The sequence below is a fragment of the Cuculus canorus genome, chromosome 4 (assembly GCF_017976375.1).
Source record: "Cuculus canorus isolate bCucCan1 chromosome 4, bCucCan1.pri, whole genome shotgun sequence".
In the NCBI taxonomy this organism is placed as follows: Eukaryota; Metazoa; Chordata; class Aves; order Cuculiformes; family Cuculidae; genus Cuculus; species Cuculus canorus.
In genome coordinates this window covers 251,287-275,863 of record NC_071404.1, presented here as the reverse complement: position 1 = coordinate 275,863, position 24,577 = coordinate 251,287, and the positions used below count along the sequence as shown (strand labels likewise).

The window sequence follows — 24,577 nt, the reverse complement described above, 5'->3', positions numbered from 1 at the left end:
GCACCGCCCGGGGGGCTCAGCCGGTCCCGAGCCCCGGTGCCGCCCCCGCCCCGGGGGGGACCCGACCCCGACCCCGACCCGGTGCAGCCCCCGCCCCGGGCCAGAGCAGCCCCCCCGCCCCCAGCCCACCGGGGAGGAACCGGGGGGGGCACAGCAGGGTGGGGGGCACAGGGAGTGGGGATGAAGGGGGTACAGCAGGATGGGGGGCACAGGGGGTGGGGATGAGGGGGTACAGCAGGATGGGGGGCACAGCAGGATGGGGGGGTCACAACGGGATGGGGCTGGGGGGCTCACGGGGGGCTGGGGGTCATGGCCAGGGTGGGGGTCACAGAAGGAGGGGGGTCAGGGCCAGAATGGGGCTGGGATGGGGTCACAGCAGGGATTGGGGGCACAGTGGGAATAGGGTCTGACAGCCAGAATGGGGGTCACAGCGGGGTGGGGATGGGGGGTACGGCAGGATGAGGGTCACAGCGGGGTGGGGGTCACAGCAGGGATGCAGCTGGGGCCTCGCAGTGTGGGGGTCACGATGGGATGGGGGTCACAGCCAGGGTGGGGGTCAGGGCCAGGCCAGCACAGCCCTGTGGCCGGAATGGCTCTCTGCTGGCACTGCACTGGCACCGCAGCGGCACCGAGCCCAGCACCGGTACCACACCAGCACCGCAGTGGCACCGAGCCCAGCACCGGTACCACACCAGCACCGCAGCGGCTCTGAGCCCAGCACCGGTACTACACCAGCACCGCAGTGGCACCGAGCCCAGCACCAGTACCAAACCAGCACCGCAGCGGCACTGAGCCCAGCACCGGTACCACACCGGCACTGCAGCGGCACCGAGCCCAGCACCGGTACCACACCAGCACCGCAGTGGCACCGAGCCCAGCACCGGTACCACACCAGCACCGTAGCGGCACCGAGTCCAGCACTGGTACCATAGTGGCACCGCAGTGGTACCGAGCCCAGCACCAGTACCACACCGGCACCGCAGTGGCACCGAGCCCAGCACCGGTACTGCACCGGCACCGCAGCGGCACCGAGTCCAGCACTGGTACCATAGTGGCACCGCAGTGGTACCGAGCCCAGCACCAGTACCACACCGGCACCGCAGTGGCACCGAGCCCAGCACCGGTACTGCACCGGCACCGCAGTGGCACTGAGCCCAGCACCGGTACCACACCAGCACCGCAGCGGCACCGAGCCCAGCACCGGTACCACACTGGCACCGAGCCCAGCACCGGTACCGCACCGGCACCACAGTGGCACCGAGCCCAGCACCGGTACCACACCAGCACCGCAGCGGCTCTGAGCCCAGCACCGGTACCACACCGGCACCGCAGTGCGGGGGCTGCAGGGGGTCAGTGGGGCGGCTGTGGGGTCTATGGGGCAGCTGTGGGGCCCATGGGGCAGCCCCGGTGCCAGCCAGGCTGCGTGCGGCCACGCACCCCCTCTCCCCGTCAATAATTGATGCGCAGCTGCGGGTCTCGGGCTTTTAGTGGCTCCTGCTTTGATATCGAACGCCATCCCCCCCCGCCTCCCCATCTCCTCCGCCCCCGCCATCCCCGCTCTGTCCCCCTCATCCCCTCTGTCCCCTCCATCCCTCTCCACCCCGTCCATCCCTCTCCGTCCCCCCCCCATCCCCTCCATCTTGGCCGCAGTGGCTGTTGCTGCTGGGGCTGTGCTGAGGCCGGACGCGCTCAGGACAGCAGTGACGGCAGTGCTGGGAGAGGCTGAGGCCGGAGCTGGGACCCCATCCTGGCGTCCCCCCGGCTGGAGCTGCCACCCCAGCCCCATGCTGGCCCCACATGCCGGTTGGTGGCCCGCGGTGGCCGGGGGGGCTGCGGGCGCTGCTGGGCTGCGCTCCTGCCTAACGCACCCGATCGCATCCGCACAATCCAATTACCCGCCCTCGGCCTCGATAACGAGCTCTGAGCGACCGCTGCTGTCAACGGCCCTGCGGCAGCCACCGGCACCCACTGCAACCGCCAGCGGCCACCGGCACCCACTGGAACCACCAGCGGCCACCGGCACCCACTGGTGGCCTCCAGCACCCACTGGAACCCACTGGTACCCCCTGGAGCATACTGGCACCCACCAGAAGCCCGTGGAGGCCACTGTCTTGCCATCAGAGCCCTGGTAGCCCACGGTCCAGCCATTGGAGCCCTGGTAGCCCATGGTGTGGCCGTGGGAGCCCACGGTCCACCTGTCAGAGCCCTGGTAGCCCATGGTTTGTCTATCAGAGCCCTGGTAGCCCATGGTCTGGCTGTTGGAGCCCAGGATCCATCTGTTTGGGCCCTAGTAGCTCACGCTGTGGCCACGGGAGCCCACAGTCCACCTGTCGGAGCCCTGGTAGCCCACGCTCTAGCCATCGGAGCCCAAGATCCGGCTGTCAGGGCCCTGGTAGCCAACGCTCCGGCCACGGGAGCCCGTGGTCCACCTGTCGGAGCCCTGGTGGCCCACGCTGTGGCTGTCGGAGCCCTGGTGGCCCACGCTCCGGCTCTTGGAGCCCTGGTGGCCCACGCTCCGGCTGTCGGAGCCCTGGTGGCCCACGCTCCGGCTGTCGGAGCCCTGGTGGCCCACGCTCCGGCGGTCGGAGCCCTGGTGGCCCACGCTCCGGCTGTCGGACGGGCCCACCCCTCGCGGCCCCTCGCCGGCCCCACGGCCACCGCGTGCCCCGGCGGGTGTGGGCGCCCGGGCGGGGCGGGGGGCACCGGGGCGCTTCATGCGGTTAAGAAGTGTCTGATTGAGGCGGGAGGCGCCAGCAGCTCCCCCGGGAGCCGCGAGCCAGGGACTGGAGGACCAAATGCAGGGCAAAGTAATCCAATCTGGGCCGCCTTCATCTAATTAGCCCAGAATTAACCCAGCAGCCGGAGAGGAGCTGGCTGTCCCCCCGCTCGCGCGGGGCCGGGGGGCGGCGGGAGGAACCAGGGGACGGCGAGCGGTAACGAGATTACGGGGCAGCGGGCGCTTGGCAGCACCGCGGCGGGGGGAGCGGGCACTGCCCGGCGGCTGCGGCACCCGGGGACCCCGCGGCCTGACCCCCATGGGGAGCGGGGACACCGGTGCGGCTGCCGTGGGGACAACCGGCATGGCCAGGGCCGGGGGTGCCGGCAGGAATGGGCGGGGATGGGGCGAGGGGCCAAGGGAGACCCAGGGGGGACCCCAGGGGGGACCCCAGGGGGAACGGGGGCACTGGCACGGGTGGCACGCGTGGCTGTGTTGGGTGCAACCGGCATTGCCAGGGCCGTGGGTGCCGGCGCAGTGGGGGCCCAGGGACCCCCAACCCTCCGGGGGGGCTGTGCCGCCGCAGGCCCCCCACGGCAGAGCGGGGCAGGGTCAGCCCCCCGTGTGCCCGGGGACAGCGAGGGGGGAATCTGGTGGCAGGGAACCGGGCGAACCCCCCTTCTGCCGCCGCATGCCCTGGTGTGGGGTCACCTTCCTGACCTGGGGGTGGGGATGCGTCCCCTGTGCCCCATGGGGACCCCCAACACCTGTGGGGCAGGAGGGGGGCACGCGCTGGGACCACGGGGGTCCCCATGGCCAAGGAATGGGGAGGGGGGTTGTGTGGGTGCCTGTGGGCTCCCAGACCCCCAGCGGGGTGCACGGGGGTCCCCACGGCCAAGGAACGGGGAGGGGGGGTCGTGTGGGTGCTTTGGGGTCCCAGCCCCCTAAGGGTAGGATTCCCCACAGCCAAGGAATGAGGAGGGGGGTTGTGTTGGTGCATTGGAGACTCCCAGTGACCCCAAAATGGGTGCACGGGGGTCCCTGTGGCTGAGAAATGAGGAGAGGGTCTGTGTTGGGGCACTGGGGGGGTCCCCAGCCCCCCAGTGTGGGTGTGGGGGGGTCCCTGTGGCCGAGGAATGGCACTGCAGAGCCGCCATCCCTCCAGCGTGGGGCCCGGCACAGGGGTCCCACCTGGGTGGGGGTCACGGCGAGCGCCCCCGGCGAGGCCCCAGGCGTCCCGGAGACCCCCGTGGCGGGGGCGGAGCGCGAGCCCGCGGCCCCTCACCTGCGCCTCAATCCGTGTCCCGGCGCGGCGGCATTCCAGCCCCTGGGCTCCGCGCAGCTGCTCCGGTGAAACCACCCCACAGCCGCCCCTTCCCCTGCGCCCGCCATCCCCTCCCGCCGGCACGAGGCCGTCGCCAGTGGGGCCAAAGCAACGCCAGCACCAACGCCAGTGCCAATGGGGCCAGGGCCACACTGGCACCAGCGGCCAACGCCAGTGCCAATGCCAGTGCCAGTGCCAGTGGCCAACACCAGTGCCAGCAGGGCCAGGGCCACACTGGCACCAGCGGCCAACGCCAGTGGCCAACACCGGTGCTGCGGGGCCAGCACCACACTAGCACCAGTGGCCAACGCCAGTGCCCGTGGCCAATGTTGGCACCAGTGCCCATGGCCAACGCCAGTGTCAATGTGTCCGGAGCAATGCCAGCACCAACATCGGTGGCCAATGTCAACACCTGCATGGACACCAGGGCCAACGCGGGCTGAGCCGAGCCCCGTGGGACCAGGGCCATCGCCAGTGCCAACATCAGCGGCCAGTGCCAATGGCAGTGCCACCACCAGCGCTAACGAGGCCAGGGCCAGCGCCAGCACCGGTGCCGATGCTGGCTGCACGCAGCGGAGCCGCAGCGAACGTTTCTCTCCGGGTGCCGTGCACCTGCAGCTGGAGCACCAGGCCGGTTTCTCCCGGCACCTGCCCGGCCGTGAGCACGCGGTGCCGGCAGCTCCCGGGCTCAGCCTGGCAGAGCCTGGGCAGGGCAGCGTCCTCTGCGCGGCTGTGGCACACGGGGACCCGCGCCCACGCTCCCCGTCGCGAGGGACGGCGTCCCGGCACGGAAAGCGGCAGCTCCGTGTGTGACTGTACGTGTGTGCAGCCGTGCTGCCGTGTCGCATGTGCGCACACGGCCGTGCGCGGGTGCAGCCGTGTGGGGTACGGGGGGTCCTGCACCGCGCAGCGTCTGTGCGTGTGAGCGGCTGTGCCGCACCCCAGGCTGGGCAAACCCCCCAGGACGTGGGGAGCCCTTAGAATATGGGGTGCCCTGGGACATGGGGTGACCCTGAGATGTGGGGTGCTCTCAGGATATGAGGTGCCCTTAGAATCTGGGGTGCTCTCAGGATATGGGCTGCTCTGGGAGGTGGAGAGCCCTTAGAATCGGGGGTGCTCCAGAGATGTGGGGTACCCTCAGGATGTGGAGCGCTCTGGGATGTGGGGTGCCCTCAGAATCTGGGGTGCCCTTAGAATCTGGGGTGCTCCAGAGATGTGGGGTGCCCTCAGGATGTAGAGTGCCCTTAGGATGTGGGGTGCCCTTAGAATCTGGGGTGCTCCCGAAATGAGGTGAGCCCTCAGGATGTTAGGGTGCCCTTAGGATGCGGGGTGCTCTGGGATGTGGGGTGCCCTGGTTGTGGGGTGCCCCCAGGGCGCCCGGTGCCCCCGGGGGTGGCAGCTGCGGCCCCGGTGCCGCCGCGCTGTGCAGGCGCCGGCCTCGGTAATGTCATTTACCCCAGACCGGTGGCGCCAGGGTGGCCGGGCCGCCCCCCGCCCCGCAGCCCCGACCCGCCGGGACCCCCGAATAGGGCACAGCCCGGACCCCTACACGAGAGCCGCCGGGACCCCCAGGCCGGGAACTGAGACCCCCAGACCGGGAGCCGGGACCCCCAAACCGGGAACTGAGACCCCCAGACCGGGAGCCACCGGGACCCCGAGCCCTGCGATCCAGGTATGAGCGTTGCGACGGGACCGGAATAACCGGGCTCCATCCTCCGGGAACGGTGGGTCGGCGGGTACCGGGCTCCATCCCCCGGGAGCGGCGGGACCGGTGGAACCGGAATCCGTGACCAGAGAAAGGCGGATCCGTGGAAAACGGGGTCCGAGCTACCGGGAAAGGCGCCTCCCGGGGTAACGGGATCCGTGACACGGTAACTGCGGCTCGAGGGAATCGGGATCCGTCCGGGAGCGGCGGCTTCAGCGGGATCGGGATCGGTGGGGCCGCGACCGGAGGGATCGGGCCGGGCGGGCTCCGTGCGACCGGGACCGATGGGATCAGGCTCGACAGGACCGGGCTCAGAGGGATTGGTTCGAGAGACCGGGCTCGGTGTAACCGGGATGGGCGGAATCGGGCTCGGCGGGACCGGGCTCGGAGGGGCTGCTTCCGTAGGACCGAGATCGGTGGGATCGGTAGGATCGGGCTCTGCGGGAGCGGTCTCGGAGGGATCAGACTCGGTGAGTCCGGGCTCGGTAGGACCGGGCTGGGCAGAATCGAGCTCGGTGGGACCGGACTCCGAGGGATCAGGATCGGCGGGACGGGGCTCGGTAGGACCGGAATTGGTGGGATCAGACTCAGTGACACCGGGCTGAGCAGGATCGGGCTTGACGGGCTCAGCGGGACTGGGCTCGGTGGGACTGGGCTCGACGGTTCCGGGCTCCGTGGGATCGGGATGGGTGGGATTGGCTCGGTAGGACCGGGCTGGGTGGGATCGGGTTCGCGGGCTCAGTGGGACCGGGCTCGGTAGGGCTCGATGGGACTGGGCAGACGGGGCTCGGTGTGACCGGGATCGGTGGGGCCGGGCTGGGCGGGGCCGGGCTGGGCGGGACCGGGAGCACGAAGCCCGCGGTCCCGGGAGCGGCGAGCGCGGCGCCGGTCCGTGCGCCCGGGGATGCGGGATAACGGCGCCAGGTTCGCCTCCGTGAGCCCCGGAAGGACGGGGTGGGGGTGTCCGCCTCCCTCCCCCGACGGCGGGGAACCGGGGCGGGGGTCTCGGAGCCGGGCGGTGGGTCCGTGCCCTCGGTGCCCGACGGGTCCCGGTGCCGGGGCGGGGTGGGGCGGGGGGGGGGGGGTGTCCGGTGGGGGGCGTGGCCCCGGGGATGCGCTAGCTGTCAATCACGGGGCGCGGCCGCCAATCAGGGCGCGGGTGGACGGGATTTTGGCAGCTCCAGATGGAGCGGGGCAGAAAAGCGCCCGGCCGGGACCCGCCGCGCACCCGCGCTCCCGCGGGCCGAGCCCCGCGCCCCACCGCTCCACCGGACCTGACCCCTGCACCGGAGTCCGCCCCACCGGCGGCTGCTCCGCCCGAGCCGATCGGTCCACCGGAGCCCACCGCTGTCCCGGCTGCTGCCCGGCGCCCGCCCGCTCCACCGGACCGGACCGATCTACCGGAGCCGATCGAACCGCCGCCCCCGGCCCCTGCACCGGAGCCGCCCGATCCGCCGGACCCGATCCCTGAACCGGAGCACACCCCGCAACCGCCCGCCCCACCGGAGCCTGCCCCGCACCGGACAGATCTATCGGCGCCTCCCCCGCCCCGGGTCACCCCGTGCGGGACCGCACCCGCCTGATCCACCGGACCCGACCGCCCCACCGGAGCCCGCCCAGAACCCGGTCCCGGCCCCGCGCCCGCCCGACCCACCGGCTCCATCCCCGGCCCCGGTGCCGAGTCCCCGCCGTCCCCGGTCCCATCCCGGTGCCGGTCCCCGCTCGTCCCATCCCGGTGCCAGTCCTCCCCGGTCCCATCCCGGTGCCGAGTCCCCGCCGTCCCCAGTCCCAGTCCGGTGCCGCTCCCCGCTGGTCCCATCCCGGTGCCGGTCCCCGCCGCTTCCCGGTCCCATCCCGGTGCCGGTCCCCGCCGGTCCCATCCCGGTGCCGGTCCCCGCCGCTCCCCGGTCCCATCCCGGTGCCGCTCCCCGCCCGGCCATGCCCGGTCCCCGCCGGCCCTGAGCGCCGCGGGGCGATGGAGACGGCGGGGCTGGCGCGGGAGGGGGGCGGGCAGGGCCCCCCGAACCCCGAGCCCATCAGCTTCGGCATCGACCAGATCCTGGGCGGCCCCGAGCCCCGGGCGCCGGGCGAACCGGACTACGGGCTGGGCTACGGCCCCGCCGGCTCCTACAGCCTCAACATGAGCATGAACGTGAGCGTCAGCGTCAGCCCCGCGCCCGCCCCGGTCATCCGCGTCCCCGCGCACCGGCCCGCGCCCCCCGCCCCGCCGGTGCCCGCGATCCCGGCGCTCACCTTCCCCTGGATGGAGACCTCGCGCCGCATCGCCAAGGACCGACTCTCGGGTGAGTGCGGACCCGGCCGCCGGCCGGCAAACCGGCGTCTGTCCGTCCCTACCGGGGGGTACCGGCGGCTACGGGGCTCTGCCGGCGGCTACGGGCTGCTGCCGGCCGCTACCGACTGTTCCCGGCAGCCCCGACGGCTCCGGCGGCTGTCGGTCACCGGCGGCTACAGGCGGTGCTGGCTGTTACCGGCGGCTGTTGGCAGCCACCGACGGCTACCGGGTCTATCTGCCGGCGTCTACGGGCGTCCAGGGGCGTTTACCGGCCGCTAACGACCGTGTCTATTGGCCGCTCTCAACGGCCGCCGGTGGCCATCGGTGGCGATATCGGTGGCTCCCGGCTGTTACCGGCGGCTGCGGGGAGCGGGGCCGGTGGGGCAGCGCCGGGGTCCGGCTGCGCGCATCACCGGGGGTTCTCCTGCCCTCCCCGGGGGCACCGGCTCCGTCCCACCCGTAACGGGGCGGCTGCGGGGAAACGGAGTGCAGGGACCCACCGTGGGGCGGTGGGATGTGGGGCAGCGGCTGTGGGGAAACGGGGTGCAGAGACCCGCTGTGGGGCTGCGGGATGTGGGGCAGCGGCTGTGGAGAAACGGGGTGCAGGGAGCCACCGTGGGGCTGCGGGATGTGGGGCAGCGGCTGTGGGAGAATAAAGTACGGGGATCCCCTGTGGGATGTGGGGCAGTGGCTGTGGAGGAAACGGGGTGTGGTGACCGGCTGTGGGGCTGTGGGGCAGCTGCATTGGGAATGGGGCACTGGGATCTGCTGTGGGGCTGCAGGATGGGGGGCAGTGACGGTGCTGAGAATGGGATCCAGGGAATCGCCGTGGGGCTGCGGGATGTGGGGCAGCGGCTGCATTGGGAATGGGGCACCGGGATCTGCCGTGGGGCTGCAGGATGTGGGGTGCAGGACGGGTGCCAGCTCGGGGCCGAGGCTGTGCCGGGGCCGGTGCGGGTGGTGACGCAGGCGTCGGGGATGCAGTGCGGGGCCCCGGCGTGGCCGGGGTCCGGGTGCCCGTTTAGAGCCCCCGTACCGGGGCGAGGGGTCTGCCCCCCGGGGGCTGTGGGGCTGTGGTGCCGCCGCAGTGCCGGGAGCCCCATCCTGACTCCACTCGGCTCCCACCCAAGATGGCGGCACCACGGTGGCTGCACGCGGGGACGAGGCCGGCAGCGCCCGGGCCACGCGACGGCTCTGTGAGTGCTGAGCACATGTGGGGCGGGAGGTGTGGGGCTGGGGGCTCGTCCTGGGCACCGGCAGCGCCGCGGTCGCCCCCGGCCCAGCCCGCCATGGCGGCGGTGACGCAGCACGGTCCCTGTGGAGATGGCGGGTGACGTCCCCGTCTCCTGCCTGGCGCCAGCGGTGGGGGACGTGGCGGCCCCTCCCCGGCGCGGGGGCTCCTGCCGCAGCCATCACTCAGCGCTGCCGGCCTTGGGGTGCGCCGAGGGCTGCCGGCATCTGTTGGCGGCGAGGGGCCTCGTCCCCCTCTGCGTGGCTCCACCTGCACCACCCGTGGCCGCGCGCCCGGTGCTGCCGCGAGGGCGGGTCCGGTGTCACGGGGAGCATCTTGCCCTGGGGCTGCCGGGGGCTGCCCCGTGCCCCCGCCACCATGGGACGTTGGGGCCCCACGGCGTGTGGTGCCGGCAATGGCTCAGCCGTGGTGCCGCACAGCGATGGCCATGGGTCCGTCAGCCCTGCTGTGCCGTGTGGTGATGGCTGCGGTGCCGGCCGTGGCTCAGCCGTGGTGCCAGGCAGCCCTGCTCTGCTGTGCCGGTGAGCGCTGTGGGTGCGGTGATGGCAATGTCCACCTCTGCGGTGCCGGCAATGGCGGAGCAGGCGGCAGCGGCCGTGGCTGCCCACCCTGCTGAGCTCTCGCCTTCCTGTGCCCGACGCTGCCTGCGGCTCCGGCCTCGCCATGGTCGGCTTGCGGTGCGGCCGTGGCTGCCGGTGGCAACCCGGACCTGATGGGCGCCTGTGCCCGCTCCCTCCTGGCACAGCCACGGCGTCGCCATGGGGCTGCGGGGAGGGCGGTTGTGCTGCTCGAACCTTGCCGGCCCCGCACCGCCCCCCCCCGGAGCCCCCCGAGCTCCTCCACCCCACGGCCCTGACCGTCCACGCACGGTCCCCGTTCTCCCCCGCTGCCCCCATGACCCCTTCCCCACGGCCCCAGCTCGGCGCCACGGCCCCACCATCGCCCTCTTCTCCTGGAGACCCCCGAGTGCTGTGGCCCCACATCCCCTCCCCCACGAGCTCCATCCGCAGGGACCCCCATCTCCCCATCCCCCCCCGTTCCCCCTGTCCCCCCATCCCCTCCCAGATCTCCCCATTCCCCCCATTCCCTCCCAGATCCCCCCATCCCCATGGTCACCCCCATCCCCTTCTCTGTGCCCCCCGCCCTGAGCTCTCGGTCCCCAGAGACCCCCCGACTCCCCCGGCCCCACAGCCCCCCCATCCTCAGGGGTTCCCCAAGCACTCCCCATCCCCATGCCCCCCCCCGAACCCCTTGTCCCCTGGGACCCCCAGAGCCCCCCATCCCCATGCACCCCAGAACTCCCTGTCCCCATGGCCCTGAGCCTCCACCACCTCCTCCCACGCTGCCTGCGCCGATCCCACTCCCCACTGGTCAGGGGGCTCTGCCCATGCGCCCCCCTGGGCCCCCGTCCCCCCAAATGTCCATCCTGGGCTCCTGGGGAGCCGAGCCGGGGGGGGGTTCTGCCATGGACACCCCCCAGCAGCCGCTGACGCTGCTCTCCCGCAGCCGCGCTCTCGCCCTTCGCGGCGACGCGCCGGATCGGGCACCCCTACCAGAACCGCACGCCGCCCAAGCGCAAGAAACCACGCACGTCGTTCAGCCGCGTGCAGGTCTGCGAGCTGGAGAAGCGCTTCCACCGCCAGAAGTACCTGGCGTCTGCCGAGCGCGCCACGCTCGCCAAGGCCCTCAAGATGACGGACGCCCAGGTCAAGACCTGGTTCCAGAACCGGCGCACCAAGTGGAGGTAACGGCACGGTGACCGCACGCCGGCACCCAGCCCTGTGCCCAGTGCCCCCAGGATGGGAAACACGGGGTGTCCATCCCCACAGCAGCCCCTGTGCCCCCAGGGGTGGGAGAGATGGGGTGTCCATCCCCACAGAAGGATCCGGGATGAGAGAGATGGGGTGTCCGTACCCCAAGAAAGGGCTGCGATGGGAGAGATGGGGTGTCCGTACCCCAAGAAAGGGCTGCGATGGGAGAGATGGGGTGTCCATCCCCACAGAAGGATCTGGGATGGGAGAGATGGGGTGTCCGTCCCCACAGAAGGAGCTGAGATGGGAGAGATGGGGTGTCCATCCCCACAGAAGGATCCGGGATGGGAGAGATGGGGTGTCTGTCCCCACAGAAGGATCTGGGATGGGAGAGATGGGGTGTCCATCCCCACAAAAGGAGCTGGGATGGGAGAGATGGGGTGTCTGTCCCCACAGAAGGATCTGGGATGGGAGAGATGGGGTGTCCATCCCCACAAAATCCCGTGTGCCCCATGAAGAGGCTGAGATGGGGCAAGATGGGGTGTGTGTCCCCATGGCACCCCCTGTGTCCCCAGGACGGGGTGAGATAGGGCCTCCATCCCCACAGGAGGGGCTGGGATGGGGCAAGATGGGGTGTCCGTCCCCACAAACCCCCCTGTGCCCCATGGAGAGGCTGGGATGGGGTGAGATGGGGTGTGCCCAGCTGGGAGAGGGACGGTGGTGCCAAGAGAGGGGCAGAGGCCGTGGGGCAGAGGCCGTGGGGCAGTGCTGTACCAGCAGTGCAGTGCCAAGAGGGATGGAGCTGTGGGACAAGAAGGACATGGATCTGTTGGAGAGAGTCCAGAGGAGGCCATGGAGATGATCCGAGGGCTGGAGAACCTCCTGTGTGAGGCCAGGCTGAGAGGGCTGGGATTGTTCAGCCTGGAGAAGGCTCCATGGAGACTTTAGAGCAGCTCCCAGTAGGGAAAGGGGCTCCAGGAGAGCTGGGGAGGGGCTCTGGATCAGGGAGTGCAGGGACAGGACGAGGGGAATGGTTTTCAGCTTAAAGAGAGGAGATTGAGATTTTATGGAGAAATGTTCTCCTGTTCAGGTGGGGAGGCCCTGGCCCAGGGTGCCCAGAGCGGCGGTGCTGCCCCATCCCTGGAGGGGTTCCAGGCCAGGTTGGATGGGACTCGGAGCCCCTGAGCCAGTGGGAGGTGTCTCTGCCCATGGGAACTGGATGGGCTTTGAGGTCCCTTCCAACCCAAACCATCCCATGGTTCCTTGCTGTGCCAGCACCGAGCGGGAGGCGGGTTGTGTGGCATCGCCATGCTGGCACCGGGCAGTGCCGGGCAGTGCCGGACGCGTGTGTGCCCTGGCAGGAGGCAGACGGCGGAGGAGCGCGAGGCCGAGCGGCAGCACGCCAACCGCCTGATGCTGCAGCTGCAGCAGGAGGCCCTGCAGAAGAGCCTGAGCCAGCCGCTGCCGCAGGACCCGCTCTGCATGCACAACTCCTCGCTCTACGCCCTGCAGAACCTGCAGCCCTGGGCCGAGGACAACAAGGTCACCTCCGTCTCGGGGGTCGCGTCCGTCGTCTGAGGGCGCTGGGTGAGCCGGGAGCCTCGGCACCCCCGGCTCCTGGGACCCCCCGCCAGCAGCCCCCTCCCCACGGCCAGACGGATCCCCCAGGACCTTTGGCCGCCCCACAGCTCTGGGGCGGTGGCCGTGACCTCGTGTTTGGACGTGAAAGTGCTGACAACGCCTACCTGGACCCCATCCTGGAGCGCCGACATGGACCCTCCGGGAAGCCAGTGATGGGACACCCCCAGGGACCCCAACTCGGACGTCCCAGCTCAGGACCCATTGGCTCCCATCAGCACCATTCCCAGGCAGCCCAGACTCCTCCCCAGGGCCCCCATCTGGGGGGTCCCAGCTCAGGACCCCCTGCCCCCCATCGATGCCACTCCCAGCCAGCCCAGGACCCCCTCCCATGGCCCCCCCTGCTCCACGAGCAGCTCCTTGGGGAGGGGTCCCAGCTCAGGACCCTCTGTGCCCCCATCATCGCCGCTCCCAGCCACTCCAGACCCCATTACCCCCGCGGCGGCCACAGCCCCCGTCCCTTCCAGGGTGGATAGAGTGGGGCGCAGGGCAGCCTCCGCCCAGACCCCCCCATTCCTGGTGCTGGGAGCCCCCCTGCCCGCGCTGGTGGCCACCCTGGGGTCTGTACCACCCGCATCCGCTTGCCTTATCCCGGTTGGAGCCCCATCCGCGGCCCCTGGTCTGGATGGGGATTAGGACCCCCGGGCCCCCCAAGATGGGACAGATGGATGGACACGGCTTGCCTGCTCCCAGTTCCCACTGTTTGCTGTCTCCAGGTCTGGATGTGCCCCCCCAGCGATGGACTGCGAATGCCGCTGCACCCCCAAGGATTGCACCCCCTTCCCAGACCAGGGCTGCCCTTGTGCCCCCCCCAAATTCTGCAGCCCCCAGGATCCCCTTTGCCGGCACTTCCCGGGGTCGAACCAGACCCGTGTGCCTGCAGAGGGGTCCAATGGGGTCTGAACCCCCAAACCCCCCCCCCCCAGTGACTGCCCAGGTGTCCCCAGGCTCTGCTGACGTGGGGCTGAGGGGTGGGGTCTGTGTTGGGTGGGGGTCGGGCTGGGGGTTCAGGTGGGGCCGGGGAGGGCGTCTGTGTGGGGCAGGTTTATTTTGGGGTCCTGTGGGGCAGAGGTTGGGGTGGGACTGGGAAGAGGATTCAGGGGGCCAGGAGGAAGGGGACTGGGATGGAACAGGGGAGACGGGGTGGGCAGGTCAGGAGAATGGGGGTCAGGATGGGGCTGAAGAGGGGGGTCTGTGCTGTGCAGGTCCTGGGCGGGGGTCTTGGGGGTCCGGGCAGGGCAGGGGTTGAAGCGGGGGTTGCGATGGGGAGGGGGGCCAGGAGTTCTGTGGGGCGGGTTGGGAGGAAGAGGGCCAGGATGGAGCTGACAGCGTGGGTTCAGGCGGGGCTGGAGAGTGGGATCCCTCCGGGGTTGGGGCAGGGGTCCTGGGGGTGCCTGTGGGGTGAGGATCAGGATGTGGGTCAGGCCGCCAGACCATGGAATTCCACATCTCTTGAGCTCCCTGCTCGCTCAGGACCTCAGACCCTGGAATTCCATGTCCCCCACACCCCCACCTTGCTCAGGACCCCAGAATTCCGTATCCCCTGAGCCCCGCTCACTCGAGACCCTCGTCCCTGGACATGTGGCCATGGGACCCCCCGGACCCTCCGGCCTCCTGGAGCCCCAGTCCTTCCACCCCCCCGTGCCCCGGACCCCAGCCCCGGGACCCCCGGCCCCTGCAGCCCCCGCCCCGCGCTGGGCAGCGTCCATGGGGGCTGCTCACCCTCACCTGCCCCTCGGGACGGGGGTCCCGCCACCCCGATAAAGCCCCGTGGCATCACCCGGCCCCTCCGTGGTGGGGCACCCCGCTGCGTGCCAGGGGGGCTGCGTCCCCTGGGCTGGGGGGACCCCACCAGCGGGGACTCTGGGGCACAGCAGAGGGGATGGGGGAGCCGGGGGGCTCCGGGCCGGCGGGATGGGGCTTGGGGCAACCAGATCCAGAGGGAGGTGTCCCTGCCCATGGGAACCGGGTTGGCTTTGAGGTCTTTTCCCACCACACCGTTTTGTGATTCCATGACCGTGTGCCAGCGGCCCTGTCCCGTGTGTGGGACGTGGGGGCCGTGGCTGCAGGCCCCGCGGGTTTATCGTGTGTGTGACGTGGTCCCAAGCCAAACCATTCCATGATTTTGTGATTCCACGATCAGCTGCTGGAGGGGCCTCAGCTCCCTGGATCTGGGAAGGGTCCCGCAGGCTGTGTCCTGAAATCCAGGTACCGCGAGGGCAGCCGGTGCCAGTGCCCCCCACCCGACCGGGGGGAGCCGCGGCTGCCCCGGCCCTGGGGGGGCCCCGGGCCCATTGGATGGGGCTTGGAGCAACCGCATGGCGGGGAGGTGTCCCTGCCCTTGGGAACTGGGTGGGTTTGGGGTCCCTTCCAGCCCAAACCATTCTATGATCATGTGATTCTAATTAAGTACCTGTCACCTCCTACGGGCTGTGTCTTTTGCTCTTTGGTGAAACGATGCTATTAACGAATACCAAATTTAACCATGAAATATGGAAAACTGGGGCTAGGAAGTGCATTGTATGTTGGGGAGACCTTAGAGCAGCTTCCAGGAGGGAAAGGGGCTCCAGGAAAGCTGGGGAGGGGCTCTGGATCAGGGAGTGCAGGGACAGGACAAGGGGAACAGGTTTTGAGCTGCAAGAGGGGAGATTGAGATGAGATCTTAGGGAGAAATGTTTCGCAGTGAGGGTGAGGAGGCCCTGGCCCAGGCTGCCCAGAGCAGTGGTGGCTGCCCTATCCCTGGAGGGGTTCCAGGCTCGGTTGGATGGGCCTTGGAGCCCCTGAGCCAGTGGCTGAAACCACTGTGGCTGCGCCCAAACCCCTCCGCGGCTCTGCCCTATGAGTCTGTAGCCCTGGGGCGGAGCCCAGGCGGAAGCTGCAGCCTGCCGTCCGCGGTGCACGCTGGGAGTTGTAGTCCTGAGCAGGACACAAACAGGACGTGCCGCCCTCCCGCTGCGGTGCACGCTGGGAGTTGTAGTCCCAAGGCCGTCTCAAACAAGACGCTTTGCCCGCCCGCCGCGTTGTACGCCGGGAACTGTAGTCCCAAGACGGGTCACGCCGGAAGCTGTAGTCCTCGAGGCGCACGTTGAGAGCGGAAGTCCCGCCCAGGCGGAAGCTGCCGACCGCCGACGCGGGGCGCGCTGGGAGTCGGGATGGCGCCGGGCGGCGGGAGCGCCTGAGGCGGCGGCGGCGGGGATGGAGCCTCCCGCGGCCCCGGGCCCCGAGCGGCTCTTCGACTCGCACCGGTGAGAGCCCCGTCCGTGTGCCGCGGGGGGACATGGGGCCCGGAGGGGCCGGCGGAGAGCGGCGAGGGGCAGGGGGGCCCGAGGGGACGGGGCGAAGCGTTGAGGGGGCGGGAGAGGACAGGAGTCCTGGAGCCCCTGAGCAGGGACAGCGGGGGACAGGCGGCGAGGGACTGAGGGGCAGCGGGGAGGGGACCGAGGGCACGGGGCGGAGCGGCGGGGGCACGGGGGAAGCGGTGCAGGGGCGGGGTAGAGGCGAGAGGACACGGGACGGGGGAGCGGGGACAGGAGGGGCTGGGGGGCTTGGAGCCTGCGGGGAGAAGGGGTGAGGGGTGAGGGGCAGGAGGGGGTGGGGAGAGGGTTGGATTGGGGGAGGTGAGGGGAGCAGAAACGGGGCTGGCGAGGCGCTGGGGGCGGCTGGAGCCTGGGAGTGCAGTGGTGAGGGGATTTGGGGGGAGAGGCAAGGGACAAGGAGTGAGCGGGGAGGAGATGGGAGTGAAGGTGAGAGCAGGGGATTGGGAGACAGGGAGAGAGCAGGGAGAGGTAGGGACTGCCGAGTTGGAGAGGGAGCGGAGAGGGGCAGGGAAGGACCAGTGAGGGGATAAGGGAGCCTAAGGGTGACCGGGGGGGCAGGAGGGACCGGTGAGGGGCCAGGATGTCCTGGAGGGGGACCGGGAGGGACTGGGGTGTCCCGGTGTGCAGACTCCCATACTGCTGTGAGCAGAGCAGAGGCTGCAGGACGGTCCCTGGGGAGGGCCCGGGCTGGCAGCCAGGGCTCAGTCTGCGTCCTAGCCGTGCTCAGGCTGCCTGTGCTGCTCTGCCCCGGCAGGTTTCCGACTGATGGGTTCCTGCTGCTGGCGCTGCTGATCTACGCGCCTGTGGGGCTCTGCCTGCTCGTCCTGCGTCTCTTCATTGGTGTGCATGTCTTCCTGGTCAGCTGCGCGCTGCCTGACAGCATCCTGCGGCGGTGCGTGCAGCTGGAGCTCAGGACGGGGTTGCGGGTGATGCCAAGGGGATGGAGGGAGCCCTCCGGCTACGGGGCCCTGATCCATGGGGTCTGGCTCACACGGAGGGTGACAGGAGCTGTTTTGGGTGGTGGGAGCTGTGCTTCCAGGCTTTCTGTCTGCAGCACCTGTGAAGGTGCCTGCTCTGCCCAGGCTGGCTGGTGCCCCCTGGGCACTCAAGGATGGATCTGAAACACTTGGATCAGCTGGGAATCCTGCGAAGAAATTCCATGGTGGCTTGCTGACCCATATTCCGTGCTGCAGCTACAGCTCTGCAGCCCCCACAACTCCCATCTCAGACATCCGGCACAGCATTTCTGTTCAGTCCAGAGGAGGCCATGGAGATGATGTGAGGGCTGGAGCACCTCCCGTCCGAGGCCAGGCTGGGAGAGTTGGGGTTGTTCATCCTGGAGAAGAGAAGGCTCCAGGGAGACCTTAGAGCAGCTCCCAGCAGGGCTCTGGGAAAGCTGAGGAGGGGCTCTTGATCTAGGAGTGCAGGGATAGGATGTGGGGAACAGTTTTGAGCTGCAAGAGGGGCAACTGAGATGAGATCGTGGGAAGAATAATGTTTTGCTGTAAGGGTGGGGAGGCCCTGGCCCAGGTTGCCCAGAGCAGTGGTGGCTGCTCCATCCCTGGAGGGGTTCCAGGCCAGGTTGGATGGGGCTTGGAGCCCCTGATCCAGTGGGAGGTGTCCCTGCCCATGGCAGGGGGTGGAACTGGATGAGCTTTGAGGTCCCTTCCAACCCAAACCATTCCATGAATCTGCGATCATTGTGTACCAGTGGCCCTTGCCGAGTCACAGAATTCCTTGTCCTGCCCGTGGGATGTGGGAGCCAGGACAGCGGCTGCAGGACCTGAGGACAGAGCTTTCCCCTGCAGGTTTATCGTGCGCGTGATGTGCTCCGTGCTGGGCCTGGTCGTGCGGCAGAGCGATCCGCGGCTCCGGGATGCCAGTGTGAGGGTCTACATCGCCAACCATGTCACCCAGTTTGACCACAACGTCATCAGCCTCCTCACCTCCTGCAACACCGTGAGTAACCAGAGCCGAGCCTGGCGCTTCTGGGAGACCCTCGCTCTGAGAGATGTGCATGGAGAGCTCTTCCGGAGTTCCAGCATTGCCCAGGTCCCCTTCAGTTCTTGTTTGTCAGCCGACGATGGCACCAGCCTGGAATCTTTTCCTGCAGATCTTGGGCTGTGCATGGAAAAATGGAACAGGGCAAGGAGAGGCAGGAATTGTCACACTGGGGGTTGATTTTACGGGAAGAGAGCAGGCAGATCCTCACAGCCGTGTCCTCTCCTGGCCTTTGGAAGAGGTGGTGTCAGAAGCGGGGCTGGTGGCGAGGTTTTCCCGTAGCACAGAGCGTGCCGGGAGCACTGAGGGGGCGGTGCCGTGTGGGCCTGGTGGTTGCATCGCTTTCCCTGTGCCCTTGTGAAATCTCTGTGTGTGGAATTGCCCAACCAACTGGCTCCAAATGTCCCTGGGAGAGCAGTGGTTGTCCCTCAGTCCTGAACAGCAGCAGGTTGGCTCTGCACCTGGGGAAAAGTGGCTCTGAAGGTGGGGTGTTCTTTCCAAGCCTGTTGGGAATGGCAAAGGAGAGCATGGGAAGCATGGCTGTTGCTGCGGGCAGGGGGAGCTTTTCTTGGGTGTACAGGATGCAGCCTGAAGTGACAATTAGGGATTGGATTCCTAGGGAATTGGGGCCAGAGTGGTTATGGAAGCCTGGCAGCGATCTGGGAAAGCGGCGCCTGAGGGTTGGACAGAGCAGCACTCCCTCCTGACCCCTCTTCTCCCTCGCAGCCTGCGCTGAGCGGTGCCCCTGGCTTCATCTGCTGGTCACGGGGATTCATGGAGCTGGGAGTCGCAGGGAGCCGGGCAGAGCTGGTGGATTCCCTGAAGGCGTATTCATCCCATGGAGTGAACCCGCCGCTGCTGCTCTTCCCGGAGGAGGCCGCCACCAACGGCCGTGCCGGTTTGCTCCGCTTCAGGTACCGAGAGCGGGCATAACTCGTGGCGCAGCTGCCATCCCTGGCTGAGCACAGGGTTGCTCACTGCTGAATCCTTCCCTTACAGCTCCTGGCCCTTCTCCATCCTGGATGTGGTGCAGCCCGTCGCCCTGCACGTCCAGCGGCCGCTGATCGCGGTGGTGAGTCGGGATGCAGGGAGGAAGAGCTCGGAGACGGGCGAGGGCTGTGGCCACACTGTTGGCTCTGTCTCTGCTTGGAAACCTGTGGGCAGCGCAGCCCAGGCTCACTTCTCGACACCACGGGGATCTTATCAGTGCTGTTTCCCAAGTGCTTTTCCCAGGGATTTTCGCTAAGCCCGTCCTTTCCTGCTTACTTTGGGATTTCTGATAAACCTCACAGTGCTCAGCTGTCCCGTGCTATGCTGTCTGGCTCCGTGGCCACGGCACTGCCACGCGGCATCTTTCCTTGTGAGATCCCTTGTTTTAACGGAGCGCTGGAAGGGCTATGCTGGGCTCTCTGGAGGTGGTTCTTGGACTCCTCTGGAATGCAGATCTGTGATGTGATGCAATGCCAACCCCAGAACCGTGGCAGAGTTCAGGATGCCAGGGCTCCCAAAGAGGCTGCAGTAATGCTGTGCTCAGCTCACTCGTTCCATGATAAGATTTATGGATCCACTGCATTCAAAGACACTCCCGTTTTGTATCTGTCGGGCTCTGCAGCGGATTCTTTGTTGTCCGTCTTTTTACAGCAGCAGAGCACAGCTGGTGGACTTCAAGCTGCTTCCAGCAGGTCACCAGGCATCGCTCCCACACTGAACCATCAGCGTGTCGGTGTTTTTGCCGTGGGATTCCGCTAGGGATTAGTGTTCTGCTTCCACCGGCGCTGCAGGTGCCTCAGTGGGGTCTTGGAGAATGACAAAGAAGCTGGATTATGGATTGTGATCCAGTGGATGCCTGGTGGCTGCCCCTTGCAGTTCAAGTGTGGCCTGTGGGCACGCAGCAGGCAGGGTGTTTGGCAGGGTGAGGAACATGGCAGCAGCTGCACAGGGGCCGTGGTGAAAGCTGGCCAAGAAGGCCACCAGCACCAGGCTTGGATCAGCCATGGGGTGACCAGCAGGAGCAGGGCAAAGGTTGTCCCCTGCACTCATGAGGCTGCCTCTCAAATCCTGGGCTTAGTTCTGGGCCCCTCGCTCCAAGAAAGACTTGGAAGGGCTGGAGCCTGTCCGGAGAAGAGAAAGGAGCTGGGAAGGGGCTGGAGTCCAGGGGTTGTAGGAGCAGCTGAGGGACCTGGGGTTGTTTAGCCTGGAGAAGGAGGTGAGGGGGGACCTCCTGGCTCTGCGCGGCTCCTGGAAAGGAGGTTGGAGCCAGGAGGAGGTCGGGCTCTGCTCCCCAGGAACAAGGGGTGGGAGAAACGGCCTCAAGTTGGGCCAGGGGTATGTTAGGGTGGATATTTGGAACAGTTCCTTTGTGGAAAGAGTTCTCAGGCCCTGGCAGAGGCTGTGGGGAGGTGGTGGAGCCTCCGTCCCTGGAGAGGTTCAAAGCCAGGCAGGCGAGGTGCTCAGGGATCGTTTGGTCATGGACAGGGACGGCTGGACTAGATCTCAAAGGTCTTTTCCAACCAAACGATTCTATGAGTTTGGCTCCTGTAGGATAACAATGGCAGCAATCCCAGGAACGGTATCCGTTCCATAGCAGGGCTTTGGGATTGCTGGAGCATGCAGGTTGGGGTGATCTCAGCTTTGTGCTCGCAGCCAGCCTGGCTCCACTCGGGGCCCTGGGGAAGGACGAGGAGTCCGGCACTCCAGAGTGCCCATTCCAGCGCTGGCGGCATTGCAGCATTTCTTAGGGAAAAGGTTAATTACTGATTCTGTTCAAAGCTGGTGGAGAGTTCCCAGTGTGGTCTTGGGAAAGGATAAATTGTGTGGGAGTGGAGACATCCCATGCCCTGTTCCATGAGAGCAAGGGAGGTTGTTCCTGGTTCCAAGAAAGCATTGGTGTTTCTGAAGGCATTTTCAGTCCTTCCTAAAGGCACAGTGTAGCAGAGGGCGTGGGGACGCTGAGGGGAGCCCTGCTGGGAGGAAGGGAGACTCAGAGCAGTGCAAACTTTGTCCTCAGCAGGCACAGCAAGAGCCAAAGGAGGAGAATCCGCCCTGGGGCTGCGCGCTGGGAATGCTGTTCCCTCTCTCCCAGTCCTCCACCTTTCCCTGCCTGCGCCTCTGTTGCTCGCTCTGTGGCTTATCTGTGTTCTTCCTGCTGCTTCCCTGAGGGAGCCCTGCCGGCCTGGTGTTCCTCACTGCGCTCTCTTCCACAGAGCGTGGCCGACTCCTCCTGGATTTCGGAGCTGCTCTGGACCTTCTTCGTTCCCTTCACAGTTTATCAAGTAAGGTACTACCTCTCCCTCTTCCATTTGGGGCCGGGATTGGGGTGGGCCAGATGCTTCCGAGAGATCTTATGGCACATGCTGTGGTCACTTAGCGCAGCTTTGTGTTGCGTTACGTGGTTTGTGCCAGGCCCGGCTCCCGGACCGGCTGCTGGTGCAGAGGCCTCCTGTCCTGGCACTCCGGTGGCTGCTGGGGCTCTTCCATCGGGATGGCTCTGCTATTGTTCTCCCCGGGATTGCTGAGGCCTGGTGGTGATTCCGTGCAGGCGGCTCCGTCCTCTGGCATCCGCCTCTTTCCCGCAGTCCCCTGCGGATCGCAGTGGTGTGGCGGACGCTGCCAGCACCCAGACCCAGAGGAGCTCTAGGCTAACAGCAGAAGGGATTGGGGTCAAATTTAGGGGATTTCAGTAAAGAAAAGTCTGTGCCACAGCTTTCCCAACCAATTCCAGCTCGAGTCTGGCTGCTGGGTTCCTGCTTCCATTAAATGGCAGTGGAGCTTCGTTAGGGGACACTTTGCCTGTCACACTTGAGTGCTGCTAAAGGCTTGGGGAGCCTGTGCTGAGCCCTTCCTTTTCTGAGCTGGTGTTGAGGTGTTGGTGCTCAGCCTGTGGGGAGAAGTGGGGAGAGCCAGGGCAGGGGTGGACGGTGGCCGATCCCGGGCGTGGGCTGGCACCGCGGTGTGGCTCATCCTGGTCAGGGCTGGTGGCATCGTGGCGCAGCCAATCCCAGCCAAGGCTGGCACCATGGTGTTGCCGATCCAACCAGCCCTGGCACAGCTACATGGCTGATGCCGGCCAGTTCTGGCTCCCGGCAGCCCCGGTGCGGCCATCCCAGTGCTGTTGTCCTCACCAGGTGGATGCCGCCTGTGCCCAGGCGAGCTGAGGAGCCGAGCGAGGACTTTGCGCTCCGAGTTCAGGAGGTAGGAGGGTGCCGCGGGATGCAGGGCGGCTCGGTGTGGGGCGCTCACAGCGGGGAGCGGGATTTGAGCAGGGTTGCAGAGGTCGATTTTGGATGGGTGTATCCGTATGGTGGGAACTCTGGCTCCTATCTATTGGCCCTTATAATGATCCAGTTTTCTGTGGCCTGTTTGCTATCCCGTTATCCCTCCTGGCTCTCCTGAGCTCATTCCAGCCTTTCTTTCTTGTCCTAACACTGCAAATGGAAGGAAGCAGCTGTTTCGCCCTTGTTTGCCTGGTTGTTCGTAGCTCCTGCACCACAGATCCCATGTCTCCCATCAGCCTGTTCTGGCAGGACGATCCTGCCTGCTCCGGGTCCTTCACTGCTCCCTGCAGCACTGAAATCCATCCCTGAGGCCCTTGAGAAATCAGTTCCCATCTCCTTTCCCCGTGCTGTGGCTCCCCAGGGGCTGGTGCACGATGTGAGGTGGGCACGCCTGGGTGCCGTGCCGTGTCCAACTCCTCCCTCCGATCCCACAGCTCTTGGCCATGGAGCTGGGTGTGGTATCCACACGACTCACCGCGGCGGACAAAGCGGAGCACATGAAGAGGCTGAGGCACACGCTGCCTCTCCCCTTTGTCCCAGGTGGGTGTCCCGGCAGTGTCCAGACCATGCACCTGCCACACCGGTATCCTTCTGCTCGTGGTGGCTCCTGCGTGGAGGGAGAGAGGGTTTGGAATCCTCCTGGGGAGCAGGGGCTGCAGCTGGTGGGTGGGGAAAGGAGCACTGCTCCGAGTACAGATGCGCGGTGGCTTCTGGATTCCTTACTGTGCCACTGCTCTCTCCCGCAGGCTCCGGGCGGCCCCCGGCAGCCAGGCCCTGTGCAGGAGCCGCTCCGGCAGACGTGCGGATCACAGCTATGGCTCAGCGGGTGAAGGAGGTGCTGCCCCACGTGCCGCTGGACGTCATCCGGGTGGACCTGGGTAAATGGTGTGGGGGATCTGCAGGGATGCCTTCTCCACCGAGCCTCCGCGGCTCCGGAGAGCAGGAACCTCCCTGCTGCACTGGAGCACTAGAGTGGTGTAGATACTGGTGTCCTGAGGCAGCAGCTCCCTCTCCAACCGATCCATCTGCAATGGATCCCCTCTCTCCCTGCAGCCCAAACCAACTGTGTGGACACCACGATTGCCAACTTGCTGGAGGGGAGAGTATCCTTCTTCCCAGAAAGCCAGGAGGCCGGCTCTGAGCTGCTGGCCCCGTCTACCTCCCAGACTGGAGCTGCTGCCGGCATCCAGGGCTCCGTAGCTGTGCCTTCTTCCAAGGTATCCGACGGCCACGTTCCGGACCGGACATGGGTCTGAGGAACAGAGTGATCCAAACCGGAGCCTGGGCTGTGCTGCCGGGTCCTTGTGGGGCCATGGAGCAGTGTCCTGGCTTCCCGTGTCTGCTCCCAACGCTTTCTCCTACTCTCTATTCCAGCCAGCTACCAAGCAGTTTGCCAAATCCCCTGTGGAGCGGCATCTGTCCCTGCAGGAGCGGAAGAGAGCGCTGTACGACTATGCCCGCAGGTGAGTGCCTGCTGCATCCCAAATCCCGTCCTGGCAGCACCCAGATGTGCCCCGAGTGGGGCTCAGTCCTCGCTTCGCCTCCCTTTCCTCTGCCCGGGAAGCGCTGCCTGCTTGCGGCGAGGAGGCCGCTCTGGGGCAGGATCACCGCAGCTCCTTCCCGGCGAGCCAGTGCTCCGGTGGGATGTGGTGGGAGCCGGGGGGATGGCTCCATCGCCTCTCCCTTTTTCTGGATGGAGCCTGGCTTGGAGCTGGCACCCTTCCCTGCGCAGGAATGCACATGGACAGAGGGGATCTCTGTGCCGGTGGGACGGTGCCAGGGCTGGCTGAGGGTCGGGACCGTGGTCCTGCCGGGTTCCCGGGGGCTCAGAGTGGGCGCTGGGAGCCCTGGGTGCCACCAGGCTCCTTGGGGCTGAGAACTGGGACCCCTCGGTCCTGCTGGGCGCCCCCGGTCTCGGGGCTGGAGCACTGGGACCCCTCGGCCCCGTTGTGCTCCCGGGGGCTCCGAGTCGGCGCCGGGATGCCTCTGTGGGTGCCGGTGCTGAGGTCTCTCTGTCCCGCAGGCGGTTCGCCGAGAAGCACGGCGCGGCGCGGGCCGGCAGCAGCCGCTGAGGGCGGCCCCGGGGGCGGCGGGTCCTGCGCGGCCCTGGCGGTGGCAATAAAGGGCGGACACGGCTGCACGGCTCGGCTCGCGGCACCGGGACCGGGGCGTGGCCCCATAGAACGGGGGCGTGGTCACGGAACGGGGGCGTGGTCACGGGTGGGGCGTGGGGCTATTGACTCGGTACGGCCAATTGTGGGCGTGGCCAGGGATAGGGCGTGATACTGTTGACCTGGGGGCGTGGC

At 67.6% G+C, this 24,577-nt stretch overlaps 2 protein-coding genes across 2 annotated transcripts; both read left to right on the top strand.

The window, feature by feature from the left end:
• Positions 1 to 7,720: 7,720 nt before the first annotated feature.
• On the top strand, positions 7,721 to 13,590 carry TLX2 (T cell leukemia homeobox 2). The gene is made up of 3 exons (XM_054065428.1): positions 7,721 to 8,048; positions 10,797 to 11,034; positions 12,403 to 13,590. Exons 1-3 carry the CDS (start codon positions 7,721 to 7,723, stop codon positions 12,617 to 12,619), a joined length of 783 nt encoding a protein of 260 aa, XP_053921403.1. The 3' UTR covers positions 12,620 to 13,590.
• Positions 13,591 to 15,769: 2,179 nt separating this feature from the next.
• Positions 15,770 to 24,450, top strand: AUP1 (AUP1 lipid droplet regulating VLDL assembly factor). The gene is made up of 12 exons (XM_054066278.1): positions 15,770 to 15,924; positions 16,751 to 16,888; positions 17,805 to 17,955; positions 18,724 to 18,911; positions 18,997 to 19,069; positions 21,201 to 21,274; positions 22,122 to 22,188; positions 22,706 to 22,811; positions 23,018 to 23,149; positions 23,325 to 23,488; positions 23,646 to 23,734; positions 24,295 to 24,450. Exons 1-12 carry the CDS (start codon positions 15,875 to 15,877, stop codon positions 24,341 to 24,343), a joined length of 1,281 nt encoding a protein of 426 aa, XP_053922253.1. The 5' UTR covers positions 15,770 to 15,874; the 3' UTR covers positions 24,344 to 24,450.
• The last annotated feature ends 127 nt before the right edge of the window (positions 24,451 to 24,577 follow it).